The sequence below is a fragment of the Vanessa cardui genome, chromosome 8, assembly GCF_905220365.1.
Source record: "Vanessa cardui chromosome 8, ilVanCard2.1, whole genome shotgun sequence".
NCBI lineage: Eukaryota > Metazoa > Arthropoda > Insecta > Lepidoptera > Nymphalidae > Vanessa > Vanessa cardui.
In genome coordinates this window covers 2,154,214-2,177,924 of record NC_061130.1, presented here as the reverse complement: position 1 = coordinate 2,177,924, position 23,711 = coordinate 2,154,214, and the positions used below count along the sequence as shown (strand labels likewise).

The following is a 23,711-nucleotide window of genomic DNA, read 5'->3' as shown; positions in this document are numbered from 1 at the left end:
AATTTATTATTATTATCAAATTTAATATATTTAAATAAATTTGTTTGTAAAACATAAAACGATAATTTAAAATTCTGATATATGTTTGTACAGATACAAACGCAATTGAAACAAACCAACTTATAACGAATAATAACTTATTTCAGTTACAACAGATATATTTCGTAAAAGAACTTAATTTAACATTTTAAACTTTACTACTTATTCTATTTTTTTTTTCAATACAAATTGAAATATTATCATGTCATTTGCATTACATTATTTTGCATTATTTATTTGTAATTTTAATTATAATCAATGTATTATGACGTTATAAATGAGAAACTAACATTAATTTAGCTATTTACTATTAATTAATAAATATATGCCATTCATAACAACTCACACATATATTTATTTTTTGTAACACAATTAATAAACTGAATTTGACTCTTCGGAAGATATTAGCTAAATATGTACCTGTAGTGTAGCAACATTTTAAAAAGAAAGTGAAGTGAAAGAAATGAATTTACGAGAATAGGTCGCAAGTTGCATAGATTTTTGGTTGATTTCCTTTTCACTTTACTTTAGTATTTTCTATAATATCTAATAAACTAACGTTTATTTGTGTTTCTGCTTACGTTTTGATTCAACGGACTTGGTACTGTACCGCCTAAAACGGGATAAGTACGAGAGTGAACAGCATCTTATTGATTTTCTTTCCTTGCATATGCTTTCAACCAACGCGAGCTGAAGTTCATATTACGTGTGAGAAATCTATGTTATAATTCAGATTTATCTGTTTTAAACCTTCTGGGCTCCATTCCGGTGACATTTCTTTCATTTCGGTGTAAATATTTTAGTGAAAATGATGGCTAATACACTTGATGCCGTAAATGCAAATCAGCCTACGCAAAATGGTAGTAAAGTTCAACCATGCAATAATGAATCTAAGACTAATCTTATAGTTAATTATCTGCCACAAACAATGACTCAAGAAGAGATAAGATCACTATTTTCGAGTGTAGGTGAAGTAGAGAGTTGCAAGTTAATAAGAGACAAGGTTACCGTATTTCCCGACCACATTCTGAATGGACAAAGTCTGGGATATGCCTTCGTCAATTACCATAAGCCTGAAGATGCTGAAAAGGCAGTGAACACACTGAATGGTCTTCGATTACAGAATAAAATCATAAAAGTGTCTTACGCCCGTCCGAGCTCCGATGCCATTAAAGGCGCCAACCTATACGTTTCTGGTTTGCCTAAACACATGACACAGCAAGATTTGGAGAAGCTGTTTAGCCCCTATGGCACAATAATCAGTTCCAGGATCCTGCATGAGAATGTAAATGTAGGGCATTTACTGCAAGCAGGAATTGATGAGCAAAGTCTTCAGGGACCATCAAGAGGTGTAGCATTTATAAGATACGATCAGAGAATTGAAGCTGAGAGTGCTATACGTGAGCTGAATGGTACTGTACCACCAGGAGGTACAGGGCCTATGACAGTGAAATGTGCAAATAATCCGAGTAACCAGAACAAGGCACTCGCTCCATTAGCTACATACTTGGCTCCACCTACCGTTCGCCGTTTCCTTGGGCCTGCTGGTAAGGCTCTTCTTGCTATTAATAAAGGTCTCCAGCGGTACTCACCATTAGCTGATCCTCTTGTACAAGGTAATGCATTGGGGGGTTCGGGTTGGTGCATCTTTGTGTACAATATTGGAGCTGATACAGAAGAAAGCATCCTTTGGCAATTATTCGGCCCATTCGGTGCCGTCCAGAGTGTTAAGATAATAAGAGATCCCACTACCAACAAGTGCAAAGGCTATGGTTTTGTTACTATGACAAACTATGACGAAGCCGTCGTAGCTATTCAGTCATTGAACGGCTACTCCTTAAATGGTCAAGTGCTGCAGGTCAGCTTCAAAACCAATAAGAGTAAATCCTAAACTATTTAAAATCTAGTCAATAAATTGTAGTTAATGCAAAATGTTGATCTTAAACTCTGTCATGGTTTGTCATCTGTTTGATTAATCTAGCATTGTTAGGTAATAGTGATGCAAATCATGACATGACACCAATTCTAAACCAGTGTTCATTATAAAAGTACAAACAAACTTGTCACACATAAGAAACATCACAGTAATGGCTAAGGAAAGTATTATTTAAACGACGATAAGGACAATTCAAACATTAAACAGCTAAATCATTTAAATGTCCAACTATGTGACTAAGCTGGTCTATATGTCACTCATTCACTTGTCTTATTCCATTAAATTTCTAATAGATTAACAGTGAATAAACTATAATACTCTTTAATTGTAAAAGGTCATATGTTTGCATAATTATGACAAAATAATCTTGTGACTTAAAATGTTGAGATATGAATGCTAGCTACTTTTACAATGATGACTCTTTGATTCTGATGTTTATGACTCCATGACATTCATATAGTCCTAAATCTAATGTGTAAAGATGTAAGGAGGATGTAAGTAATTTTAAATAACCACAGATAAAACATAGTGAACATCAGAAATATTGTCCACATATTACCTTTCCATAAAGCTAATGAATAATAATTGACATAAAAAATAATGTTGATAGATCATTATCTGAAATAAAAAGAAAATATTTATTTTTACAAATATCACCAGTGCAATATTAAAATTTACTATAAGTAAAAAAAATTAAAATATATATTATGATAACAGTGCAATTATAAACATCTATTTATACATGGAAATAGTAATTCAGCAATAATATATTGTATATTTAAAAAACAAAAATGTACACCTAATGTGTTTTTGTGTAAGTCTACCAAAGATGTCAAAAATGTGACTGATTTAATCATTAGATTAAATATTCATGAATACATTATGTATAAACTACTTCCATAGAAGCTTCTATTTTAATTAAAAAATTAAATAGAGATCTATCATTAATTAATGATTATCTGGAGCTTGACTCATGCACAAAGTCCTATGTAAGATTTATTAAAAATCACTTATATAGAGCCATATTAATTAAATATGTACCTAATTTAAATTTTAACTTTTGTTTGCTTATAAAACTTCTATGGATAACAAAATGTTTGCTTTGACGAAACGCATTTCAATCAGCCAAATAACTGAATCAAAATTATGATGTTGGAGGACCATGACGAAAAATTTTAATCGATCAACATTTTATGAAACGAAATTTTGTAATCTTGAATATGACGCATTCTATTTGCGACCACATTTGTATGTTTATATTAGGAGTCAAGTTGTTTAAAATGTTTTCTGGAGGATACCATCTCGAATATTTTGCTTCAAGCAACTCCTGGTTATCCTTCAAGAAAAGTCTTATAAATAGATCCCGGTGACATAGAATTTAATATGAAAAAGACTAGCTCTCATCGGTATCTAAGTATAATGGCTATGAGGCTTTTGTAGTGTGTTGCAAAGCATAGGAAATCTGATATGACCTATGTTCTTGCTATTTGACTTTCATGATATTGTCTCTCTAATTCATTTGATTGTATAATCGCTATTTATTATTACATTTAAGTAATGTATAATTAATAATTTATTATCGTATTAGTAAATAGTACTATTATAGATTTCTTTTGATGTTATAATTATTAATATATTGTATTAGCGTAAGTTCAAAATTAGTTGGGTATAAAATAATCAGTAATTCAACCTTATAATATACCTTATACCTTTCTCATTATTTATATTTAATGCAAACTATTCATGTTTAGTAGTTTTTTCGTCATAGCTAAATTATTTCTAGATAAATGATAAACGCATATCATTGACAAGTACTGCTGTGGTCAGAATTTCTCAAATGTATGGGGCTTGTATAATGCATTTTTGTAATAAGTATTTTTAATTTCTATGAAAGTTAACGCACATCATTCACGTTGCTGAGCCGGAATATGTAAGATCTGAATTAATTAAATAAGTCGATATTCTCGCGATTTTTTATAGAATAATGACTGACTATTATGTCTCTATTCATATTTTTTATGAACAATTAAGTGGACAGTCAACGTATCTGATGTGAGTGTATTAAGGTTACTACTGGTAAGTATAAATATTTCATTAAGATAAATAATTATTTATTAAAGTACTTAACTTCATCGTACTAGTCACTTATAATTTGCGCAACGTTAAATGTTTAAGTACCTTAAGTATTTAAAAATAAAACTGTGTTCTGTAATTTAAATGTAGCTTAGGTTTTGGTTTAAAATTATGTTGGTGTGGTGTTTTTACATAAGTATAATACGAAGCACACGAAATTATAACGAATGGTGTGTACAAAACTAGTCACAGGTAAATGTACCTCACAATAGATATATTTCAAAATATTTTGGGTTGTAAACAAAAATTTTGCAATACCGCACTTTAAATTAGATTTTTCTTTATTTTATTTTTATTTACAATACTTACTAATCACATAAATGTATGCAATACTCGCACGAAATTTCAAATTAATGTAGTACAAAGTAGATTAATTGCTATTCTATTTTATTTGTTTTTATTTTTGTCAATCACAGCGCTCGTATCACTCATTATTAGTACATTTTGTGATCGATATTACAGTTATATTATTATAAGAAATTTCGTAATGTCCCTTTTAATTATATAAGAAAATATAAAGTAAATGTCCCGAACAAATACATTTCAGTGCATGAATCTCAAAAGTAAATTTATAACCATTTAAATTAGTTAAATATAAAGTTCTTCCACGTCTTAAACAGTAATGTTAAGTAATTAATAAATGTTACCGATATATTTCTTACACTAAACAAACATCGAATTACTAACTCAGACAAATAAATATTAATGTGCTCAAAATAAGTAAATGTTAACGCCCAAAATATTTTGGATTATGAATTTAAAAGTATAGCATAGTTCGTGTTGTGTTGTCCCTGACTTGAATATATGCTTACAATTGAATGAAGAAGCACAGCGTTATATGAGAATGTTCACGCCAATATCGTTTTTATCGCCATCCATACACCGACTGAAATGGCTAACACCATTTTGGCGGAATCGATTAAAAACGCACCTGACCCATTTATTGTTTTGTTTTTAATTTTTTCGTGCTATTTATTTGTTTAGTATAGTATCAGTTATTAACTAACATATTCAATTTTAAGCGATTATTTATCCCTAACATTTAATAAATTTTGTTTTTTTTTTTTTTTTTTTTCGTTCTGGGCAGGTTTGGGTTCTGTAACGTAAGGTTTGGCCTAGGACATAGATAGAATTGTAAGACAGAGTACAAATCGCCGACAATGTGTTGAAACGTTTGGCTTACAATACATTAATCTTGAAATGTCAACGAATGTAATCTGAGTAGGGAATATTGATATAGACATTAAATATCGACATTAGCAATAATGTAAAAAATATTCTTTCATTTATCCCTTTTTATTAACCATTATTAATAAAATACATACAACAATTTTTGAGATGTTTGGATGCTAATAATAAATAGTTACCCATTAGTCGTATAAGAGAAATCAAGTTTCTATAAACTCGATACATATTATTTAGAATTTGTGTAGAAGATATCATTAAGTTAAATTTATTCTGTTTATTTTAATTTTTTTACTACCAACAAATCCATTATAGTAAGAAACAAAAACACCGATATTATTTAATAAAGTAATATACGTACGTATCGTAAATAAGATCTCATACAATTTTATTGAAAGAAAAAAACAAAATGGTGAGGCTACGTGTCGGTAATGTATACGAAAAGTTATCAAAATCCAAAAAATAAATCTCGATTGATATTAAACAACTGCTGGAACACGAAATAAGGGAGCAGGATATATTCGGTAAGTCATATTTACTACGATGTTACTACGAGGGGTGAATGTAGCCATGTCACCCTAAATCAAGTTCATTGAACCCATACTAGGCTGCAATAGATAGAGGGTTGTCCGATGTTGTAAATTTAAGTCACCCTGCACCCCATCGAGAAAAGTAGGTCAGATTTTGCATCAAAATATGTTGCAGTTTTGTTCTTAAACGCTATTTTTTTAATATAATTTTGCTAGAAATTAATTTAAGCATAGTAAGCAGGTACCTATTTTATTTTGTTACAAACGCGATTTGAGATGAATATTTTATGATTAGCGAAAGTATTTTAGTTTGTTTTAGAAAAACGGAAGCGGTTTTTATTTCGATTTTAATAATTACTTTCTACATTTTTTTTTCATGGATTTCTCTATTTAAATTATTGTCATACAGCCGAAAAAATCAAGTCATCAAAAGACATAACCTCAAATGATATTCGGACCATGTAGCTGCTTATAGAATTTTCAAGATTATATTATTTTAGTACTAATTTCTTATCCAGATTTGGGACTAGATTTTTTAAAATAAGTAGACACCTAAACAAATATTAAAATATAATCAATAGGTGGTTTCAAGCCAAGCGATCTATCTACCCTTAGTGTGTGTCATACATTTTCCCCTACACCCCAAGTATTTTTTGCGTTATATCTTGGTAATAATAATATAATTTTCGGGTAGTATGTCGCAACTACAAATAAAATAAATAGCTATTAAAAAAAATGTTTTCAATGAATTTAAAAATTGGTACTGGCAGTTTTTATTTAAAGAAACATATTTGAACGTTTTTCGTTACGGGAGGGAAACATATATAACTGCGAAATAAATAAACTGTTCTCAAATTTTTTAACAATTAAAATGTTTGTCATTTCGTATCTGTATATTTTTTTATTAAGTTCGCGGACCAGCATATGGGCAACCTGATGGAACGTTATCTTTGCGCAAATAAATTGGAGCAGTAAAAAATGTTAACCCTTCCGTACATCGATAATGGGCTATCAACCTTGGAACTAAGATGTTAAGTCTCTGATGCCAAAGTTACACTGGCTTAACCACCTTTAAAACCGAAACACAACAATTCCAGCAGTGCCGAATAGATGATAAGTAGATCCTACGTAGAACTTTTGGAAAATCTTTATAAGAAAAACGTATTTTTCTGAATTGTAGAGTATTCTAAGTATTATCTATATTTAATGTACTATTCTAGAGTAATTTAAATCAATTACTCTAGCTTATTTTTTTTTCAAAAAATCATTCAGTTATTTGCCAGCTGATGGTCAAGTCGCATTATTAATAAGTCGAATTAAACATTTATAAAAAAAAAAACTTTTATTTCCACGTCCTTTAGAATAACACACCGGTTATACTGACCAAAATCAATGGTCCCGGCTGAATGCTGTATAACCGGGTTATTAAAAACATTTATTTTTACAATATTGCTTACATACCATCTTGAGCGACCACATTTGACTACTGTGAAATGACCAGGTCAGCAGTATTAGAATTCAAAGGTAAAATGTCAAAGGATATTACCGTAAAAGAAACACGCTTATTGAGTTTAAAATCTTTTGTAATTCTCAAAACAAAATACGTGCAAGTCGTAGAGTCGAGAATCTCTTTTTCATTTATCTTCAGTCAGTTTTTATAATCTGTGTACAAGACGGATTAAAATTAAAAGTTGAGTTAATTATGATTTTGTTTAACAAGTAAAGAAAAAGAGAACAATTTAATTTTGATCAAAAATCATTGATCAAAGTAATATTTCAAACTCAGAGAGAGAAATTCCAAAGACTTGGCAAAATAATGTGGTTTATCACAATTTCAATCATTTGGAAAGAGAAAAGAAATTTGAATCCTTTGTGACATTTTTTTTCGAAATGAAACGAACCGGAATTACGAATTATGCGATATATACAAATCAGTGGATAAAGGTACTGTATAAAAATGGACGACGCAAAATTTACAGCGTACATAATTTTATTTGTAGCCTTCTAATAAGAATATCTGTAATAGCAATTTTTACAGGAAGACAAAATTCATAATGAAAAAAGAGAAATCAATCTACATACTAATATGTTTTTTAGTGTTTGTACTTATATATGTACTAAGATTATACTCAGTTAGATTTTATAAATATGGAAATCGGAAAATTTAGGCTTGTATTAATAATAAGTGAAAAGTTGCAGTGATTTTGTGGTACACGGTTAGTAAGAAAATAAAAAAAAAACTGTAAGTCTTACTTATTACGGTTACAGTATGCAGCATGCAATGTTCGATATACTTTATTCATTATTATGAACGTATTTTTTAATTGATTTGATATCAATCCGAAATAAGTATTTGATTACAAAAGTTGCTATGCTATATATGTTTTTTTACTAACACATAAATTGTTTTGTTTGTATATGGATTAATAATGTGAAATAAATGCTTATCAGAATATTAAGCATTTAAATCAGATATACACGTAATAAGTACATCTCTATGAGAATGACACAAGTCATCGTCAACACGCTTATGACAATTTGACCATTGACAGATGTCAATATCAGAAAAATGAATACATACATACCAATAATTGTGATTGTTGTGATATAATAATATTTTAGAAAATAATATGATTTTTATAATATTTGTGTGATATTTATAATCAGCCTTATGTGAATTGAAATACATTATATAATATTGATACCTCGCGAACAACTTTCATAAGGATTTCAATTGGGCTATAACTTTTGAAACATTAATTCTTTGATAATATAATGGAATCATTATCAAAACAAGAACTTATTTCGACAATAACGAAACAAGCAGATCAAATTAAGCGTTACGAAGGTCGACTAAGAGGTAAAACAATATTTATTTCGGTTTTACATAGAAATTTAAAAGGGCATATGGTTCGTTTAATTTTAAGCTTTCTCATAATTTTTCTATCACTCATAGATAATAAATGAAATATTTCTAAATCCGCAGATGTTGTGGCTGCATATAAAGGTCTTGCGAAAGAAAAAGAGGCCCTGGAGATAAGTTTGAAGGCATTAAATAGGACTGAAAATAATGAAGATGGTATGTTTGAACCAAATGTTATTTACACATTAAATTGACTTACAAAATCTTTCTGCTTTACGTAATTACGTCTGCCGAGGTTAATAACCTACCTATAAATTAACAGTAGTATAATTATGACATTCTAATTTAATTATAATTATTATTGTACATTTAGTTAAAAATGTTATATAAAAGACAATAAGTCCGTTAATATTGTATGTATATAAATATTTTTATGTCTACAGATATTATTGTTGATTGTGGTGTGTTTCTTATCTAAATAAGTAAACAAATATTTTCAGGCTCAAAAGACTCCATTGCAGCTCTCACACTGTCACTATCGACACTATCAGCAGAAAAAGCACGAATGGAAGAGGCCTTCCAGACTGATAAGAAGTTGACTAGGGATAAGGTAAATATTTAGATTGTAATCCATTTATTTTACTATATAAGAATTATTTACAATCAATATTTAAATACAGAAAAACAAATCAAAATGAATAGTCACCAAATGGAATTATGGCAATGCTCCCATTTCTATATTGTATTAGATTATTATTATTATCATAAAAAAATATTAAACATGTTCTTCTCGGTTGAAAGAGCTTATAATGATCTGTGGTCAAATCCTGAGTATCAGTCATACCTTGTACTTTGTTAGCAATATTCAAAAAGCTTTTATGTTGAATTAATTTTCTTATTCTGAAATAAATGTGTACCACATTTATATTGATGCCAATTCTTTGGCTGGTAGGGAAAAATGTTAGTAACAGATGTCTGTAAATAATTTATCTTGTTGTACTTTATTCATTTTGATTATTTTTAGTACGAGAACATGTTGGCTTCAGCAAGGGAAGATACAAAAACATTGGTTCAGCAACATTTAGCAGAAGTTGGTAATCTTAAAGCTAAGATTGCTTATGAAATTCAAGAAAGAGAGAGGGAGAGGGCTGATCATGCCGCAATGCTGAAGTGAGTATACAATATCTATTAAGAACAAAATTATATTAAAATTTTGAAGAAAAAGTTATTGTTTTCTTTTGTAATGTTATTCAATTAAAAGAAACACTCCTCAGAGCAGTTAAGGTGTTCTGACACAAAATATAAAGTTATATTGTTTATAAGTTTTCTTTTGTAATGTTATTCAATTAAAGGAAACACTCCTCAGAACAGTTAAGGTATTCTAACACAAAATATAAAGTTATGCAAGGTTAGACCAGACCAGACCAGAGGAAAATTGGGATTTAGTGGGATGTCAATAAAATTATCAGGCCAATAGAGAAAACTAATCAAAAGCATAAAATGATAAACTGCAGAGATGTGTTTGTTTAAAATGAGAATTTCTCAAAATATTAATAACTTTTTTACTAGTCATAGGTCTTAGCAAGCCTGCCTGGTACCATCTATTGTAAAGAGTTGGTACTTGGTAGACAAGAACCTATAAGTTACATATTTTTTGACTTATTAACATTCCACTATTAACAGTTTAAAAAAGACTTTTTATTACTCAGTAAATTAATTAAGAAAATTTGCTTGTTCGTAAATTCAAATTCTGTTACTAATTAATATTAATTATATATAACAAATTTCAATCCTTTTCCAGGGAATTACATATGAAACTAAATTCTGAGAGAAAAACCAAAGAGAAGCTAGAGGATAAAGTTGTACATAACACAGAAGCACAAGGTGAGAATTAGTAGGTTGTGTTCTTTTTACAGTAGTATAACAGTAATGGCCTTAGCCCAACAGTAGGAAATTTACAGGCTGTTGTTGTTTAGCTGTTATTCTTTTTTAATAATCCAAGACTAAATTACTACCTTGAACAAAAAAAATGTATTTTTTTTTTCAATATGTAAATAATCAAATCAAATTTAATACTAGTTGTCTTTGGTTTGCTCATGTTTTGTTTCATAAATATTAATTTAAATAATTGTAATAACTAACATGACTTTGTATTTTTAAATGTTAAAAAGAGTAACTACTGAGTTTCTTGCCGGTTCTTCTCGGTATAATCTACTTTCTGAACCGGTTGTAGCTTCACTTAATTGTTAATTGACCACTTGAATAAAGTTTATTTTGATTTTGATTTTGATTTTGGAAGTTGGTCATGATCAACCTGATGAGGTATTAGGCATTAGTAGTAGCCTATGTCCATTATTTGGAGTTCAAATTGCTTTAAACCAAATTTTGGGTGGTTTGATCGTAAGAGAACAACAGACAGATAGACAAAGTTATTTTCGTATTTGTTCTATCAGTAGAGATATATAAAACATTAATAGGCTGAAAACAAAAGACTTCAGCATATTTTGCTTATCCTATCTGTACACAGATCCTTTTTTTTTGTTGATAACTTTCAATAAGCTTTAATGTAACAACTAAAATTGCTCACAAACTTTAACGAGGCTATAGCTAATTAAATACAAACGATGAAGATAAGAAGCAATTGTTTGTTTAAAACGCGAGCGAAGCCGCGGGCGACTAGTAATAAATTATAATGTTGATTATAGGTTTTAATTTCTTATAAAAATATGTTCCAGCATCTCAGGCAGAATTGGAGAAGCGAGTTCGTGATCTGAATAGTTCCCTAGAAGCTTCTCAGAGGAGATTACAAAGGGCCGAAGCGAGGACGGTCGAGACGCCGGCTCTGCTTGTTAGGCTGCAACAGAAACTGGCTCTGTTGGAGCAATCGCATTCCATTGCTATACGAGAGGTTTCTTTTTAATACTTTTACATACAAACTCTTCTAAATATTTATAATCTTATAAAGGTACCTTTGACTTTTAACTGACTGACTTTTAACTAGCTAGTCTGTACTTGTGGCAGGAATGTTGTATCAGTGAAATGTGAAAGCCGTGATGGTCCAATGTATAGAAAAATCATAGGGAGGCAGCCTGTATGTGTGACCTAAATAAAGAAAAGTGTTCTTCATTCAAATTTGAACGAAACAAAACTTAGAAGATAAGACTAATCTCATGGGATATAGCCTATCCATGAATATTATGGCTAACTAATTATAGAGAAAAAAGTTACTTGCTGGTTTTAAAAAACCTAATGTATTTTAAATTGAAAATGATATTTAAAAAAAGGTTTCATCAGTTTATTGTACATATAATATATATTTACTATACATATAATAAAATTGGAGGGAGTGTCTGTATGTATATACTAAAATAGCCATTTTTGCTCAATGCATATGTATGTATAAACGGTACATATACCAAAATATTTACAATTTTTGTCTGTCTGTTTGTTCCGGCTAATCTCTGGAATGGCTCGACCGATTTTGACGGAACTTTCACAGGCAGATAACTGATATAATAGGGAGTAACTTAGGCTACAATATATTTTTTTTGTTAAATTCAAACACATACTAGAACGCGGGCACAGTAAAAAAAAAATCTGTCATAGGATATGAAATACCTAAACAATTATTTCAATGAAAATAAACATATTTATCTTACAAAATTAAAGGAGCAAATAAAAGCGAAACGCGCTGAGGAATCGGCACGGAAGATCTGCGCGAGGCAAGAGGAGAGAGTCGCGCTGCTGGAAGGAAAGCTGGCAGAACTCTCGCAGACCATCGGGGAATACGACCTGCTCCGGAGACGAGACCAGCAGCTCATACAGCAGCTCAGGGACTCGCTCAACGGGAGAATCCTCGACAAAATGGCCGGTAACAGCGTGATCGGTGAGTCATTGATTGATTGCGCTGTAACTAGCGCGCACTGGTAACATTTGTCACGATGACTGTTACGTCACTCAAACTCAAAACTCAAACTCAAATTCCTTTATTCAATATAGAAGCATTACACTTACTTATTGATTGTCAAATGAACACTACCACCGGTTCGGAAAAATGAACACCCTGACCTGAGAAGAACCGGCGAAAGAAACTCAGCGGGTCTTTTTTTTTTTGTTTTTTTTCTGTCAAATTAGTAAGATACATAGTAGTATATGATTAGAAATAGCCAGGAGGCGATCGTTTCATTCCCAAGGTGTGCTATCAAACATAAACTCGCTAATTGTATAGTAACCTTTTGCACACAAGCGTTCCTTAACAATTTTTTTAAATTTGGCAACAGAAGCATTTTGAACGCTTTCTGGGATCCTGTTGTAGAAGCGTATACATTGCCCCACAAAAGAGTTACTGACTCTATGCAGTCGAGTAACAAGAGTAACAAGAGTGTGTTTGTTCCTTGTACCAATGTTATGAGAATCACATTTTCTCATAAAAACATTAATATTTTTCCGTACATAAAAAACATTACAAAATATGTATTGAACTCTTGTCGAGTCCATGAATATGTATGGAAGTGCGCGCACGTTACGACGTGACATTTGTGTCTGCATCTGTACATATTCACGGACTCGACAAGAGTAACGAAACAGTCACCGTGACAAAAGTTACCAGTGCGTGCTAGTTCTAAGACTAAGGTGTAGTACGACACAACTTAGATGTAGAATTGGCAAATTCAGTAAAACCGATTACTGCCGATTTACACAACCAATAGAAATAGCTCTCTATCGCGCCATTCGACGCTATTCGTCGCTTTAGATTCCCGCGTCAGTTCGACCCCGAAAGCAAGTACGTGTAAATCGACGTGTTAAACATTAGGTTATATAATATTACTAGTTATTACGTTTGTGTAAAGATCATATTCACATAAGTAATAAATATTGATAGTTTGGGATAGCGTACTTAATTCGGATGTGATCGGTTTTGTTGATGCTACATCTAAGTTGTGTTGTAATATATTATTTTTTCTATACTTCTACTGGATATTGGGAAGCTTAAAGAGAGAGCTGTCTTAAATAATGAGATTATGTATCAGCATGACATTTTCTTTATGAATATTTTTTATGCTGTATATTTCCATTATATTCAGCTGAGATGGCCCAGTGGTTAGAACGCGTGCATCTTAATCGATGATTGTGGGTTCAAAACCAGGCAATATATATATGTGCTTAATTTTTGTTTATAATTCATCTCGTGTTCGGCATTGAAGGAAAACATCGTGAAACCTGCATATGTCTAATTTCATCGAAATTCTGCCATATGTTCCTGCCACATTCCACCAACCCGCATTGGAACAGCGTAATGCAATATGTTCCAAACCCTCTCCTTAATGAAAGAGGAGGCCTCAGCCCAACAGTGGGAAATGTACAGGCTGTTACTTTACTTTACTGTACATATTTCCATGACATATTTATTTATCTTATCCTAATTTAGTAATAACACAGACACTGCCTGAGTTCTGTGAGAACTCGAAACTTACTACAGAACCTTCACTATAATCATTATGAAATTTATACAATATGTTTCGAGATACTAAGTGACGACGGTATCACAAACAACATAGAAAACTAATGAACTTTTTCTTCATCGACTCGGGCAGGAATCGAACCCAGGGCCTCGGAGTGGCGTACCCATGAAAACCGGTGTACACACTCTACTCGACTACACTTTTAAACCGTCGAAATATATTGTAATCTATCGAAGTTAAACTGTCAGATTACGACAGGAGGGCTAAGCCCAGCAGTGGGAAAGTTACAGGCTGTTGTTGTTATGTATATAATAAAATTGGAACGTCGTTTGTGATATTAAAATAAGCTTTTTACTAAATTAATTTATATGTATACACGGTATATATACCGAAGTATTCTCTGTTCCAATTTCGTCTCCTTGTTTGTTCCCTGGCTAATCTCTGCGACGCTTGATCGATTTTGATGGGACTTTCACTGACAGATAGTTTATGTAACAAGGAATAATAATAATAATAATTTTGATAAATCACAATATATTTTTAGATGAAAATCAAGTAAGCGAAACAGATAACGAGAAGTTAGCGGACAGCGAATACCTTCAAACGCTGATAGACAAGATACACATACTGAAGAAGGAGCTGATAGCGGAAAACGATAAGCTTGGCAACCCGATCGATTTGTCAGCGGTATTCAAGCTGGACGGCTACGAGAACGTTCACAGCAAGTGCCGATCGGAGCTGGAGAGTTTGAAAATCGAATTCGAAACTTATAAATTACAGAATGCCAAGGTATCAATTTTTTTTTTTAATATAGTGTCGGTTTAGTCCTTTTGCCACTTTTGGCTCTGATGGATTAATCTCTAGGAATTTGAATGGGCAAGTAATCACCACCCATCCATTAGGAGATTCGCTTCGAAGAAGAAGTTCGGGGAGAAGATACGAGCGCTTTGCGTACCTTCTCCCCCCATTGTAAGCGTCGCTGAGAGTAGGGGGTTCTCTGTACCCTTGGAGTTCTAGCTTGGAGACTCATTTTTGGCCACGGTAGAATGCATAAGCGATCTCGTGATGGCCAAATAAAGACGGAGTAGGTAAAGCTAGTTCTTTACTGGGTATTCTGGCGCCTTCAGTGCCGGCCTTCAGATAAGGCCACATAATGGGGGTATGAGGGGCTCGCCGCTTCATGTGGTGAAAACTCGTAAGAGTTTCAGATTAAATAATGAGTGAATCTTGTGTATACTGTCAATAGGAAATATTATAAATTATAAATAATTGTATTAACTAACATGACTTTGTATTTTTTATATGTTGAAAAAGATTAACAACTGAGTTTCTTGCCGGTTCTTCTCGGTAGAATCTACTTTACGAACCGGTGGAAGCCTCACTTAATATAGTTGCTAAATGACGATTCAAAAGTGCTTTTAAAAGCTTACTACTTGAATAAAGTTTGTTTTGATTTGATTTGATTAGTGCACTGTTTGTTTTTCGCCAGTCAGAGAGCTTAACTTCATTTATTCTTTATTTCCACTAAGCGTAAATCAAATTAGTGGTAATAAAATACTTTAAAAATATATCTTTCATATAAATGATCTAAATTGATATTCAATTTAAAGGTCTTTTTTCTTCCATTGTAAGGTTAAAGAGAGCGGGCAAGAGGTTGAAAGTGAGATGGAAGATCTGAAGAGTGAGATGGTGGTGTTGAAGGAGAAAATCGAAACTTATATACTGTTACTGGAGGATGAAAAGCAGGACAAACTTGACTCCCTAAGACTACACGAAGAGGTAAGATTTCATATTAATCTGGTGTTGGTACCATCCAACCTGCATATATTGTATTGACAAGCGTGTGTAACTGAAGGTGTGACGGATATATTAACATCTTGGTGGCATTGGTTATTTATTTTATGGTTTAGGTTGGCGGACGAGCAGATGGGCCACCTGATGGTAAGTGGGCACCGTCACCCATAGACAATGACGCTGTAAGAAATATTAACTATTCCTTACATCGTCAATGCGCCACCAACCTTGGGAAGTAAGACGTTATGTCCCTTGTGCCTGTAGTTACACTGGCTCACTCACCCTTCAGACCGGAACACAACAATACTGAGTACTGTTGTTTGGCGGTAGAATAACTGATGAGTGGGTGGTACCTACCCAGACGGGCTTGCACAAAGCCCTACCACCAGTAAATGTAAGAATTGGTTTCAATAGTATTTGCGCAGACAGTGGCGGATTTACCAATAGGCTAAGTAAGCTGGAGCCTAGAGCGGCAGATTTAGAGGGGCGGCAAATTTAGCACATATTTGTTATTATCTTACAGAAATAAAAAATAAATTCTGATTATATGTATACACATTACGTCCGTCATCCGTATACTCGGCACTACATAGCGGGTTGGAAAAATAATCTAGTAACTGACAGAAATATCACCAAGTTTATAATCATACTAAAAACGGAAAAAAACCGATGTAATGAGGACTATAGAACACAAATCATAAATGTTGAAAAAAAAGTAAGATGGCAAAAATTGAATAGCGGCAGATTTGTAAATCCGCCACTGAGTATTACTCTCTTGCGTTTAGTTTATTTAGTCCAAATTTATTATCTTACAGAAATAAAAAATAAATTATGATTATATATATACACATTATGTCCGTAATCCATATACTCGTCACTACATAGCGGTTTAGAAAACTAATCTAGTATCTGACTCTCGGGAAGAAGCCGATGTAATGACGACGATAGAACACAAATCATAAATGTTACAAAAAAAAAGTAGGAGCGGCAAAATTGAATAGCCTACTAGCGGCAGATTTGTAAATCCGCCACTTTGCGCAGAGGTGACCACTTACCAATGGGCCAATTTGAAAACAAAACTGCTAAACCGGCCTAGTAATATATTATACAGAAAGATGTATATGCTCTAGCGTCAATGGTCATATAAATGTTACTCTGGATGCACTCAAACGTTAATTAATTCCATAATTCTATAATCCACAAAAATCTCCATTTTGAATAATTCAGGAAGAGTTTAAAGTTCAAATTTCGAATGTGAATTATTCCATTAAGATGTGCATGTATAATAATAATATATACCCTCAGAATAAATTATACGTATTGTATATGTCATCGTAAGATTACAAAAATCGCTACGTTACAATATATCTCGCGAGATTATAAACTGTTGAAATATTGTGAACCGTGAAATATGATTGTGATTTGGGTTATATTCACAAGGGACATAGCATCTTAGCTCCCAAGGTTGGTGGCGCATTGACGAAGTAAGGAATAGTTAATATTTCTTACAGCGTCATTGTCTATTGGTGATGGTGACCACTTACCATCAGGTGACCCGACCGCCAACCTATACCATGAAATAAAAAAAAATAAAATCTATATACTCTAATCTATAAACTGTCGAAATATTGTGAACATTTATATCACTTACAAAGTTTCAATAGTTCATAATATTTCGATTAGCAACAGTCGCGGTCAGGTAATCTCGCGAGATAGTTTATAATCTAACGGTATTTACAATTTTACGGTAATATTTTTAAAAAGGCTAGTAGACTAAAATTGAAGAACTATTTGTCAATGAAAAATTACTTCTAGACACATAATAAAAATACCAGTATTCTGCTTTATGGTATATTATATTTCATGAATAAATATGTAAATATATTTTTTTTTCAGAAACTAAAAACCGAAAAAGAGTATCACAAAGAGGTCGTATCTGATCTGAAAACAAGGATACAGAGTCTTGAAAAACAAGTTCAGACACAACGTGACAGATATGCAACCTTATTGGAAGAAACCGATAACTACATAAGATCTAGAAACGATCGCTCGAGGAAAGTCAGTACTGAGGAAGGGAACTGGAAGGATGGCCATGGAGTATTGAATGTGAGTTTAAACTCATTACAATGTGAAGGTTTACGCGTGTGTTAATTTTTTTTTGAATATCAATTAATTATTTTTTTAACCTTTATAGTAACTAGAAATCGTAATATTATATTTTTAACAAAACAAAGTTACTTTGATAACAAAGGAGATGTTCCAAGTTTGTATGGAGCTCTGGACATGTCCTTGAGCACATAATTAAAGGTTACAAAAAATTAATAAAACTTAGATTTTACGTGTTTTTTCATGAATTACACTTTGTTTCCATGTACATTACATTTTTCGCGATAGTATATAGCAATTTTATTAGTATGTCAATAAATGGCGTTTATTATTATGTCAAAATATCTAATTGACAAGTTTAATTAATTATGTAGTGTTATTACTTTGAAAACATTAACCTAAAACTGTAAATGTTCCTAATTTTTAATATCAATATATAGTAATGATTTACATCAGAAGGACACTATTGAGGTGTACAATAGGTATACAATACACAAAAATAATAGATATGTACAATAAATGTATATTATATATAGTATAAAATAAAAAAATAATACAATTATATTTTATAAGTGATATAATAGATATTAATAGTTGTATTATTTTATTACATACGATAAATAATTTTTCCGAACGTTTCGTAAACATGGCGCGTCAAATTGCCATATAATACTTTTTTATAAGTAATCTAATATTTTTGTACGGCGTTATTTCGAAATATAAAAAATGGTTGTTATTTTTAAGGACTTAGTATGATTTTTTAGCATTGATTTATACGGTGCTCATTGACATGTCCAAATTTGGAATATCTCCTTTATTGCAAGTATATAAAATAATAATCATTAACAACAAAATACTTCAATCAATTTGTTATTTTCTTATATTATCACGAAAACAGTAAAACAATGATACAGTAGACCGTATTTCGCGCCACCTCCCGTCAAAAAGAGAAAGAATTTTAAAAGCCATGTGTCAGCTTGACGCACTACGTTCGAAAAGTCACACTAATTCTCCTTATAATATTAAATATTATTTACATAAAAACTAACTATCTTAACACTCCTTTTTTTCTTGAAAATTGCAATAAACAATTCATATATTTTATCAATAATTTAACCAGCAATAACAATTATACTTTATCACAAAGTTATTATCTTAAAAATGAATACGTTGCTGGTCCAGGGAAATGAGCCCTCTATAAGTAACTTCCATTACTTATATAAGCCTCACTATACATCACGTGATTCACAATAATGAATCACGTGATGAATTTGCGTACACGTGCGTATAGTATGACACAACTTAGATGTAGCGTCGGCAAAATTCGTAAAACCGATCACATCCAAATTAAGTACGCTATCCCAAATTAACAATATCTATTTCTTACGTGAATATGATCTTTACACAAACGTAATAACTTGTAATATCATATGACCTAATGTATTCGTCATTTTGACACGTCGATTTAAATGCACTCGTTGTTTTGGGTTGAACTGACGCTAGAATCTATAGCGATGAATAGCGTCGAATGGCGCGATAGGGTGCTGTTTCTATTGGTTGTGTAAATCGGCAGTAATTTGCCGATGCTACATCTAAGTTGTGTCGTACTATACGTGTCTGTATAAATGAAAGTAAGTTGAAATAGCTTATACTACTATTATAATATAAAAGTTTGTACTTTTGGGAAATTCTGAATTAACACCAACGTAGTCATAAGTCAGAATCATAAAAGTTCCAATTAATATTATAGAGGTCATTTCACAAACCTATACTAATATAAAAATGTGAAAATAACTGTTAGTCTGTCTGTCGCACTACCAAACTAATGTACTGAATTTGATATAATTTGGTGTGAACGAAACTTAAACTCCAAGGAAAGACATAGCTTACTTTTTTGTCAAATACATGATAACCATTTGTCAAATACTATAACGCGGTTTTATAAATAGCCATCAGTGAAATAAAACTAGTTTTAACGGATTTAAATCGCGTTTATTAATCATTTTTATCATCTCGACGTTTCGAGCACTTTACAGCGTTCGTGGTCACGGGTAGACTGAGGTGACATTTATCTATTTATGTCATTCAATTAATGAAACGTCGGGATGATAAAAATAATTAATATACGCGATTTAAATCCATTAAAACAAGTTTTATTTCAATGTGTAATCATCGCGAAAATCTAAGACAACATTAACCATCAGTGGTTACACTTAATGCTTTCACAAGGTCCTACCGTCAAAAAGTCCATACAGCTCCTTTTGTAATATAAAATAAATGAAGTTTTAAAAATATACTGACATTAAATCTACTAATTTTCCAGACAGGAAGTCATGGTAATATCGTATAACGTTGTAATGCTTGTTGTACAGGACGGCAGCGCCCCGCCGCACATGCTGCACTACGCGCACGAACTGGCGCGCAAGGACCTCGACATCACGCAACTCAGGCGCGAGAAGCACATACTGGAGGGACAGTACAGGTAACGCTATTTATTTCTCATTTTTAATCTGCATATTATTCGATACAAGATTTTATAGATGATAAAAAAGCGTGATGTTAATATCTGTTGACTTCCAGGATACATTAATTTAAATAATTATATTTAATTAACATGACTTTGTACTTTTTTAAATGTTAAAAAAGAGTAATTATCGAGTTTCTTGTCGGTTCTTCTCGGTAGAATACTTTCTGAACCGGTGGTAGCTTCACTTAATTGTAAAATGACGATTCAAAAGTGCTTATAAAAGCCTATTTGAATAAAGTTTATTTTGATTTTGATTTTTGAAATGAAGGCATTTTTATTAGATCAATAAAACAGATTTAAAGTTGTAATCACCTTGTAGTATGGGTTTATGCAAGCCTGACTGTGTAACCATCAAACTAATCTTGGGATATTCTACCGTTAAACAGCAATACTTGGTATTGTTATGTGCGGTTTAAACAGTTAGAGGTGGTTTGAATAATCATCCGCGTCTGACTGTTTGTATGTTCGCTATAAACTCCAAAACTACTGAACCGATTTTGATACAGTTTTACTTAATAGACAGAGGTATTGAACGTGAAGGTTTGAACGTGAAGGAAGGTTTAAACATGTCGGAAAAAAAAACAATTGAAAACAGTTGAAAAATATAATAATGTTAGTACGTTACATTTTAATGGTGTTGTGTTAATTCTCCAATAATAATATCAATAGATATCAACACGAAAATATCTAAAGATTAGTCTAAACGGATTTTCGTGCTATGTATCCAATCTATTTCCATCTAGATCAAACCATTTCCAGTTTCTATATATTAATAATAATTACAGTGAAACTTGGTTAAGTGGGACCTGGATAAGTGAAATACCTCCATAACTGAAACTCATGCTGCGGTCCCTTCACTTTGGCATTGAATCACCTCTGTTAGTGGGACGAAGCAAACCTCTATAACTGGGATTTGTCATTTTGTTTTATCATTACAATAACCTCTAAAAGTGAGACAGCATGTGGTTTTTTTATGCATAAAGTTCTTTAACTGAGATAACATTGTTTTGTATTTTTACTATTTTATTCTTTTTCTACCCACAAATTCCGCACTCAACTATCTATGTAATTTGATGTATCAATGACTCCAAGTTATAGTTTTTCTTTACTCTACCAAAGGTGTTTATTTGCAAAATGTCAAAGCGCACCTCTATATCTGAGACAGGTATTTATTTATACCTGGGTATCTGAGACAACGTGTTAGTGGAATACCTCTATAAGTGAAACAACATTGCAGGTCTCTTGAAATTTTACTTAACCAGGTTTCACTATACCTTGTACAATATCTTATATGACTTTATTTTCTAAAGCTTTATGTAACTAAAACATGCTTTTTTCAGAGATTGTCAGCGCGAGGGAACGATCGAGAAGGAGCGATTTAAGGAAGTGATAAGAACACTAAAGGAAGAAATTGACAGGTATAAACTCATTTCTCGTCTCGACTTATTACTGAACTTTCATTTGTGTAATCTATGGTTATAGTTCATTTTGTGCTCGTATAACGGTTAACATCGTGAGGAAACCTGCATGTGTCTAATTTCAACGAATTTATGTCGCATGTATATGCATCAAACTGCTTTAGAGCAGTGTGGAATGAGCTCCAAGCCTCCTCAATGGGAGTTAGGTCTTAGCCCATCAGTTGGGAAATTTACAGGCTGTTGCTTTAACTTTTATATAATAAGATAAAATAATATACTTTACAAACAAAAAAAGGTATTTTTTTTATTGTATAGGTTGGCGGACGATCATATGGGCCACCTGATGGTAAGTGTTCACAATCACCCATAGACAATGACGCTGTAAGAAATATTAACTATTCCTGACATCGTCAATGTGCCACCAACCTTGGGAACTAAGATGTAATGTCCCTTGTGCCTGTATAATATAAATTTGTATAATATATATGATAAATAAAATATCCTTGATGGAATATTTCATGATGTATTATACCATTAAGTGTGAACTACCTACAGTATATCGAAATAACATACAACCTAGCAGATCTAATCTAAATTGTCCATACTTAAAAATCAAATTTCTTTTAGTCGGTAGAGTCGCTAAGAACTTTATTTAATATAACATACAGAATAGTTCTGTATTTATCTATATGTGTGTTAAATTGCCGAGATGGCTCAGTGGTTAGAACGCATACATAAGCGATGATTGCGGGTTCGAACCCAGGCAATCACCATTGAATGTTCATGTGCTTATTCTGTGTTTATCTCGTGTTTGGTGATGAAGGAAAACATCGCGAGGAAACCTGCATGTTTCTAATTTCATAAAAAATCTGCCACACGTGTATTCCATCAACCCGCATTGGAACAGCGTAATGGAATATGTTTCGAACCTTCTCCTCAAAGAGAGTGGAGGCCTTAGCCCAGCAGTGGGAAATTTACAGGCAAAATCAAAATCAAAATAAACTTTATTCAAGTGGGCTTTTACAAGCACCTTTGAATCGTCATTTAACAATTAAGTGAAGCTACCACCGGTTTGGAAAGTAACTACCGAGAAGATCGGCAAGAAACTCATTTGTTACTCTCAAACAGTCATGTTAGTTAATACAATGATTTAAATTAATATAAATGGTTGTTGTTGTTGTATTAAATTCTCATTAATTCCAGGCTTAGAAGGATCCAATCAAGGGAAGGAGCTAATTTAGAATACTTAAAGAACGTAGTGATGGCTTACCTCATGTCGAGCGACTATGCGGGTCGCAAGCACATGCTCAACGCCATCGCCGCCGTTCTGCACTTCACCGACAGCGAGAGGAAAATAGTCTTTAGCACGCTGTGAATAAGGACTGTTTTAAGCCAACATGATTGTTTAAAAAAAAATTAGAGAATTAAACTCCACTTGAAAATTGGCAACCCTTTTCATTTGCGTTTTACGGGGAATCCCTTGATTGTATTAGTCTGGTCGTCATTATTGATTTGTTCTCGTTGGCAAACCTTTTTGTTTATATTTCACGGGGTAATCACTGTCTTAGCTTGAACCCCAGACAAGGCTAATAACTAAAACCCGAGGAAAAACCCATAGAACGCAAGAAACACGGCGGGTAACAAGTAATGTCAGAATTGTTTTCTGAGACGGAAAACCATATTTGCCCAATTGTGAGACTAACGTGTTATCAAAACAA

General features: G+C 32.2%; 2 protein-coding genes across 2 annotated transcripts; both read left to right on the top strand.

Annotated features, from left to right (window-relative positions):
- The first annotated feature begins 465 nt into the window (after nt 1-465).
- Nucleotides 466-5,405, top strand: LOC124531821 (ELAV-like protein 1). The gene has a single exon (XM_047106358.1). It carries the CDS (start codon nt 848-850, stop codon nt 1,928-1,930), a length of 1,083 nt encoding a protein of 360 aa, XP_046962314.1. The 5' UTR covers nt 466-847; the 3' UTR covers nt 1,931-5,405.
- Nucleotides 5,406-8,382: 2,977 nt separating this feature from the next.
- LOC124531999 (GRIP and coiled-coil domain-containing protein 1) lies at nt 8,383-23,495 on the top strand. The gene is made up of 13 exons (XM_047106612.1): nt 8,383-8,683; nt 8,810-8,902; nt 9,187-9,296; nt 9,711-9,856; nt 10,488-10,570; nt 11,422-11,594; nt 12,356-12,572; nt 14,693-14,937; nt 15,781-15,927; nt 17,839-18,048; nt 20,421-20,530; nt 21,916-21,993; nt 23,197-23,495. Exons 1-13 carry the CDS (start codon nt 8,599-8,601, stop codon nt 23,366-23,368), a joined length of 1,869 nt encoding a protein of 622 aa, XP_046962568.1. The 5' UTR covers nt 8,383-8,598; the 3' UTR covers nt 23,369-23,495.
- The last annotated feature ends 216 nt before the right edge of the window (nt 23,496-23,711 follow it).

Excerpts from the sequence above, each read along its gene's own strand:
- LOC124531821 (XM_047106358.1), top strand. The coding sequence starts at position 848 with ATGATGGCTAATACACTTGATGCCGTAAATGCAAATCAGCCTACGCAA.
- LOC124531999 (XM_047106612.1), top strand. The coding sequence starts at position 8,599 with ATGGAATCATTATCAAAACAAGAACTTATTTCGACAATAACGAAACAA. Across the intron at positions 14,938-15,780 it reads ATAAATTACAGAATGCCAAG|GTTAAAGAGAGCGGGCAAGA; the intron begins GTATCAATTTTT and ends TTCCATTGTAAG. Across the intron at positions 15,928-17,838 it reads CCCTAAGACTACACGAAGAG|AAACTAAAAACCGAAAAAGA; the intron begins GTAAGATTTCAT and ends TTTTTTTTTCAG.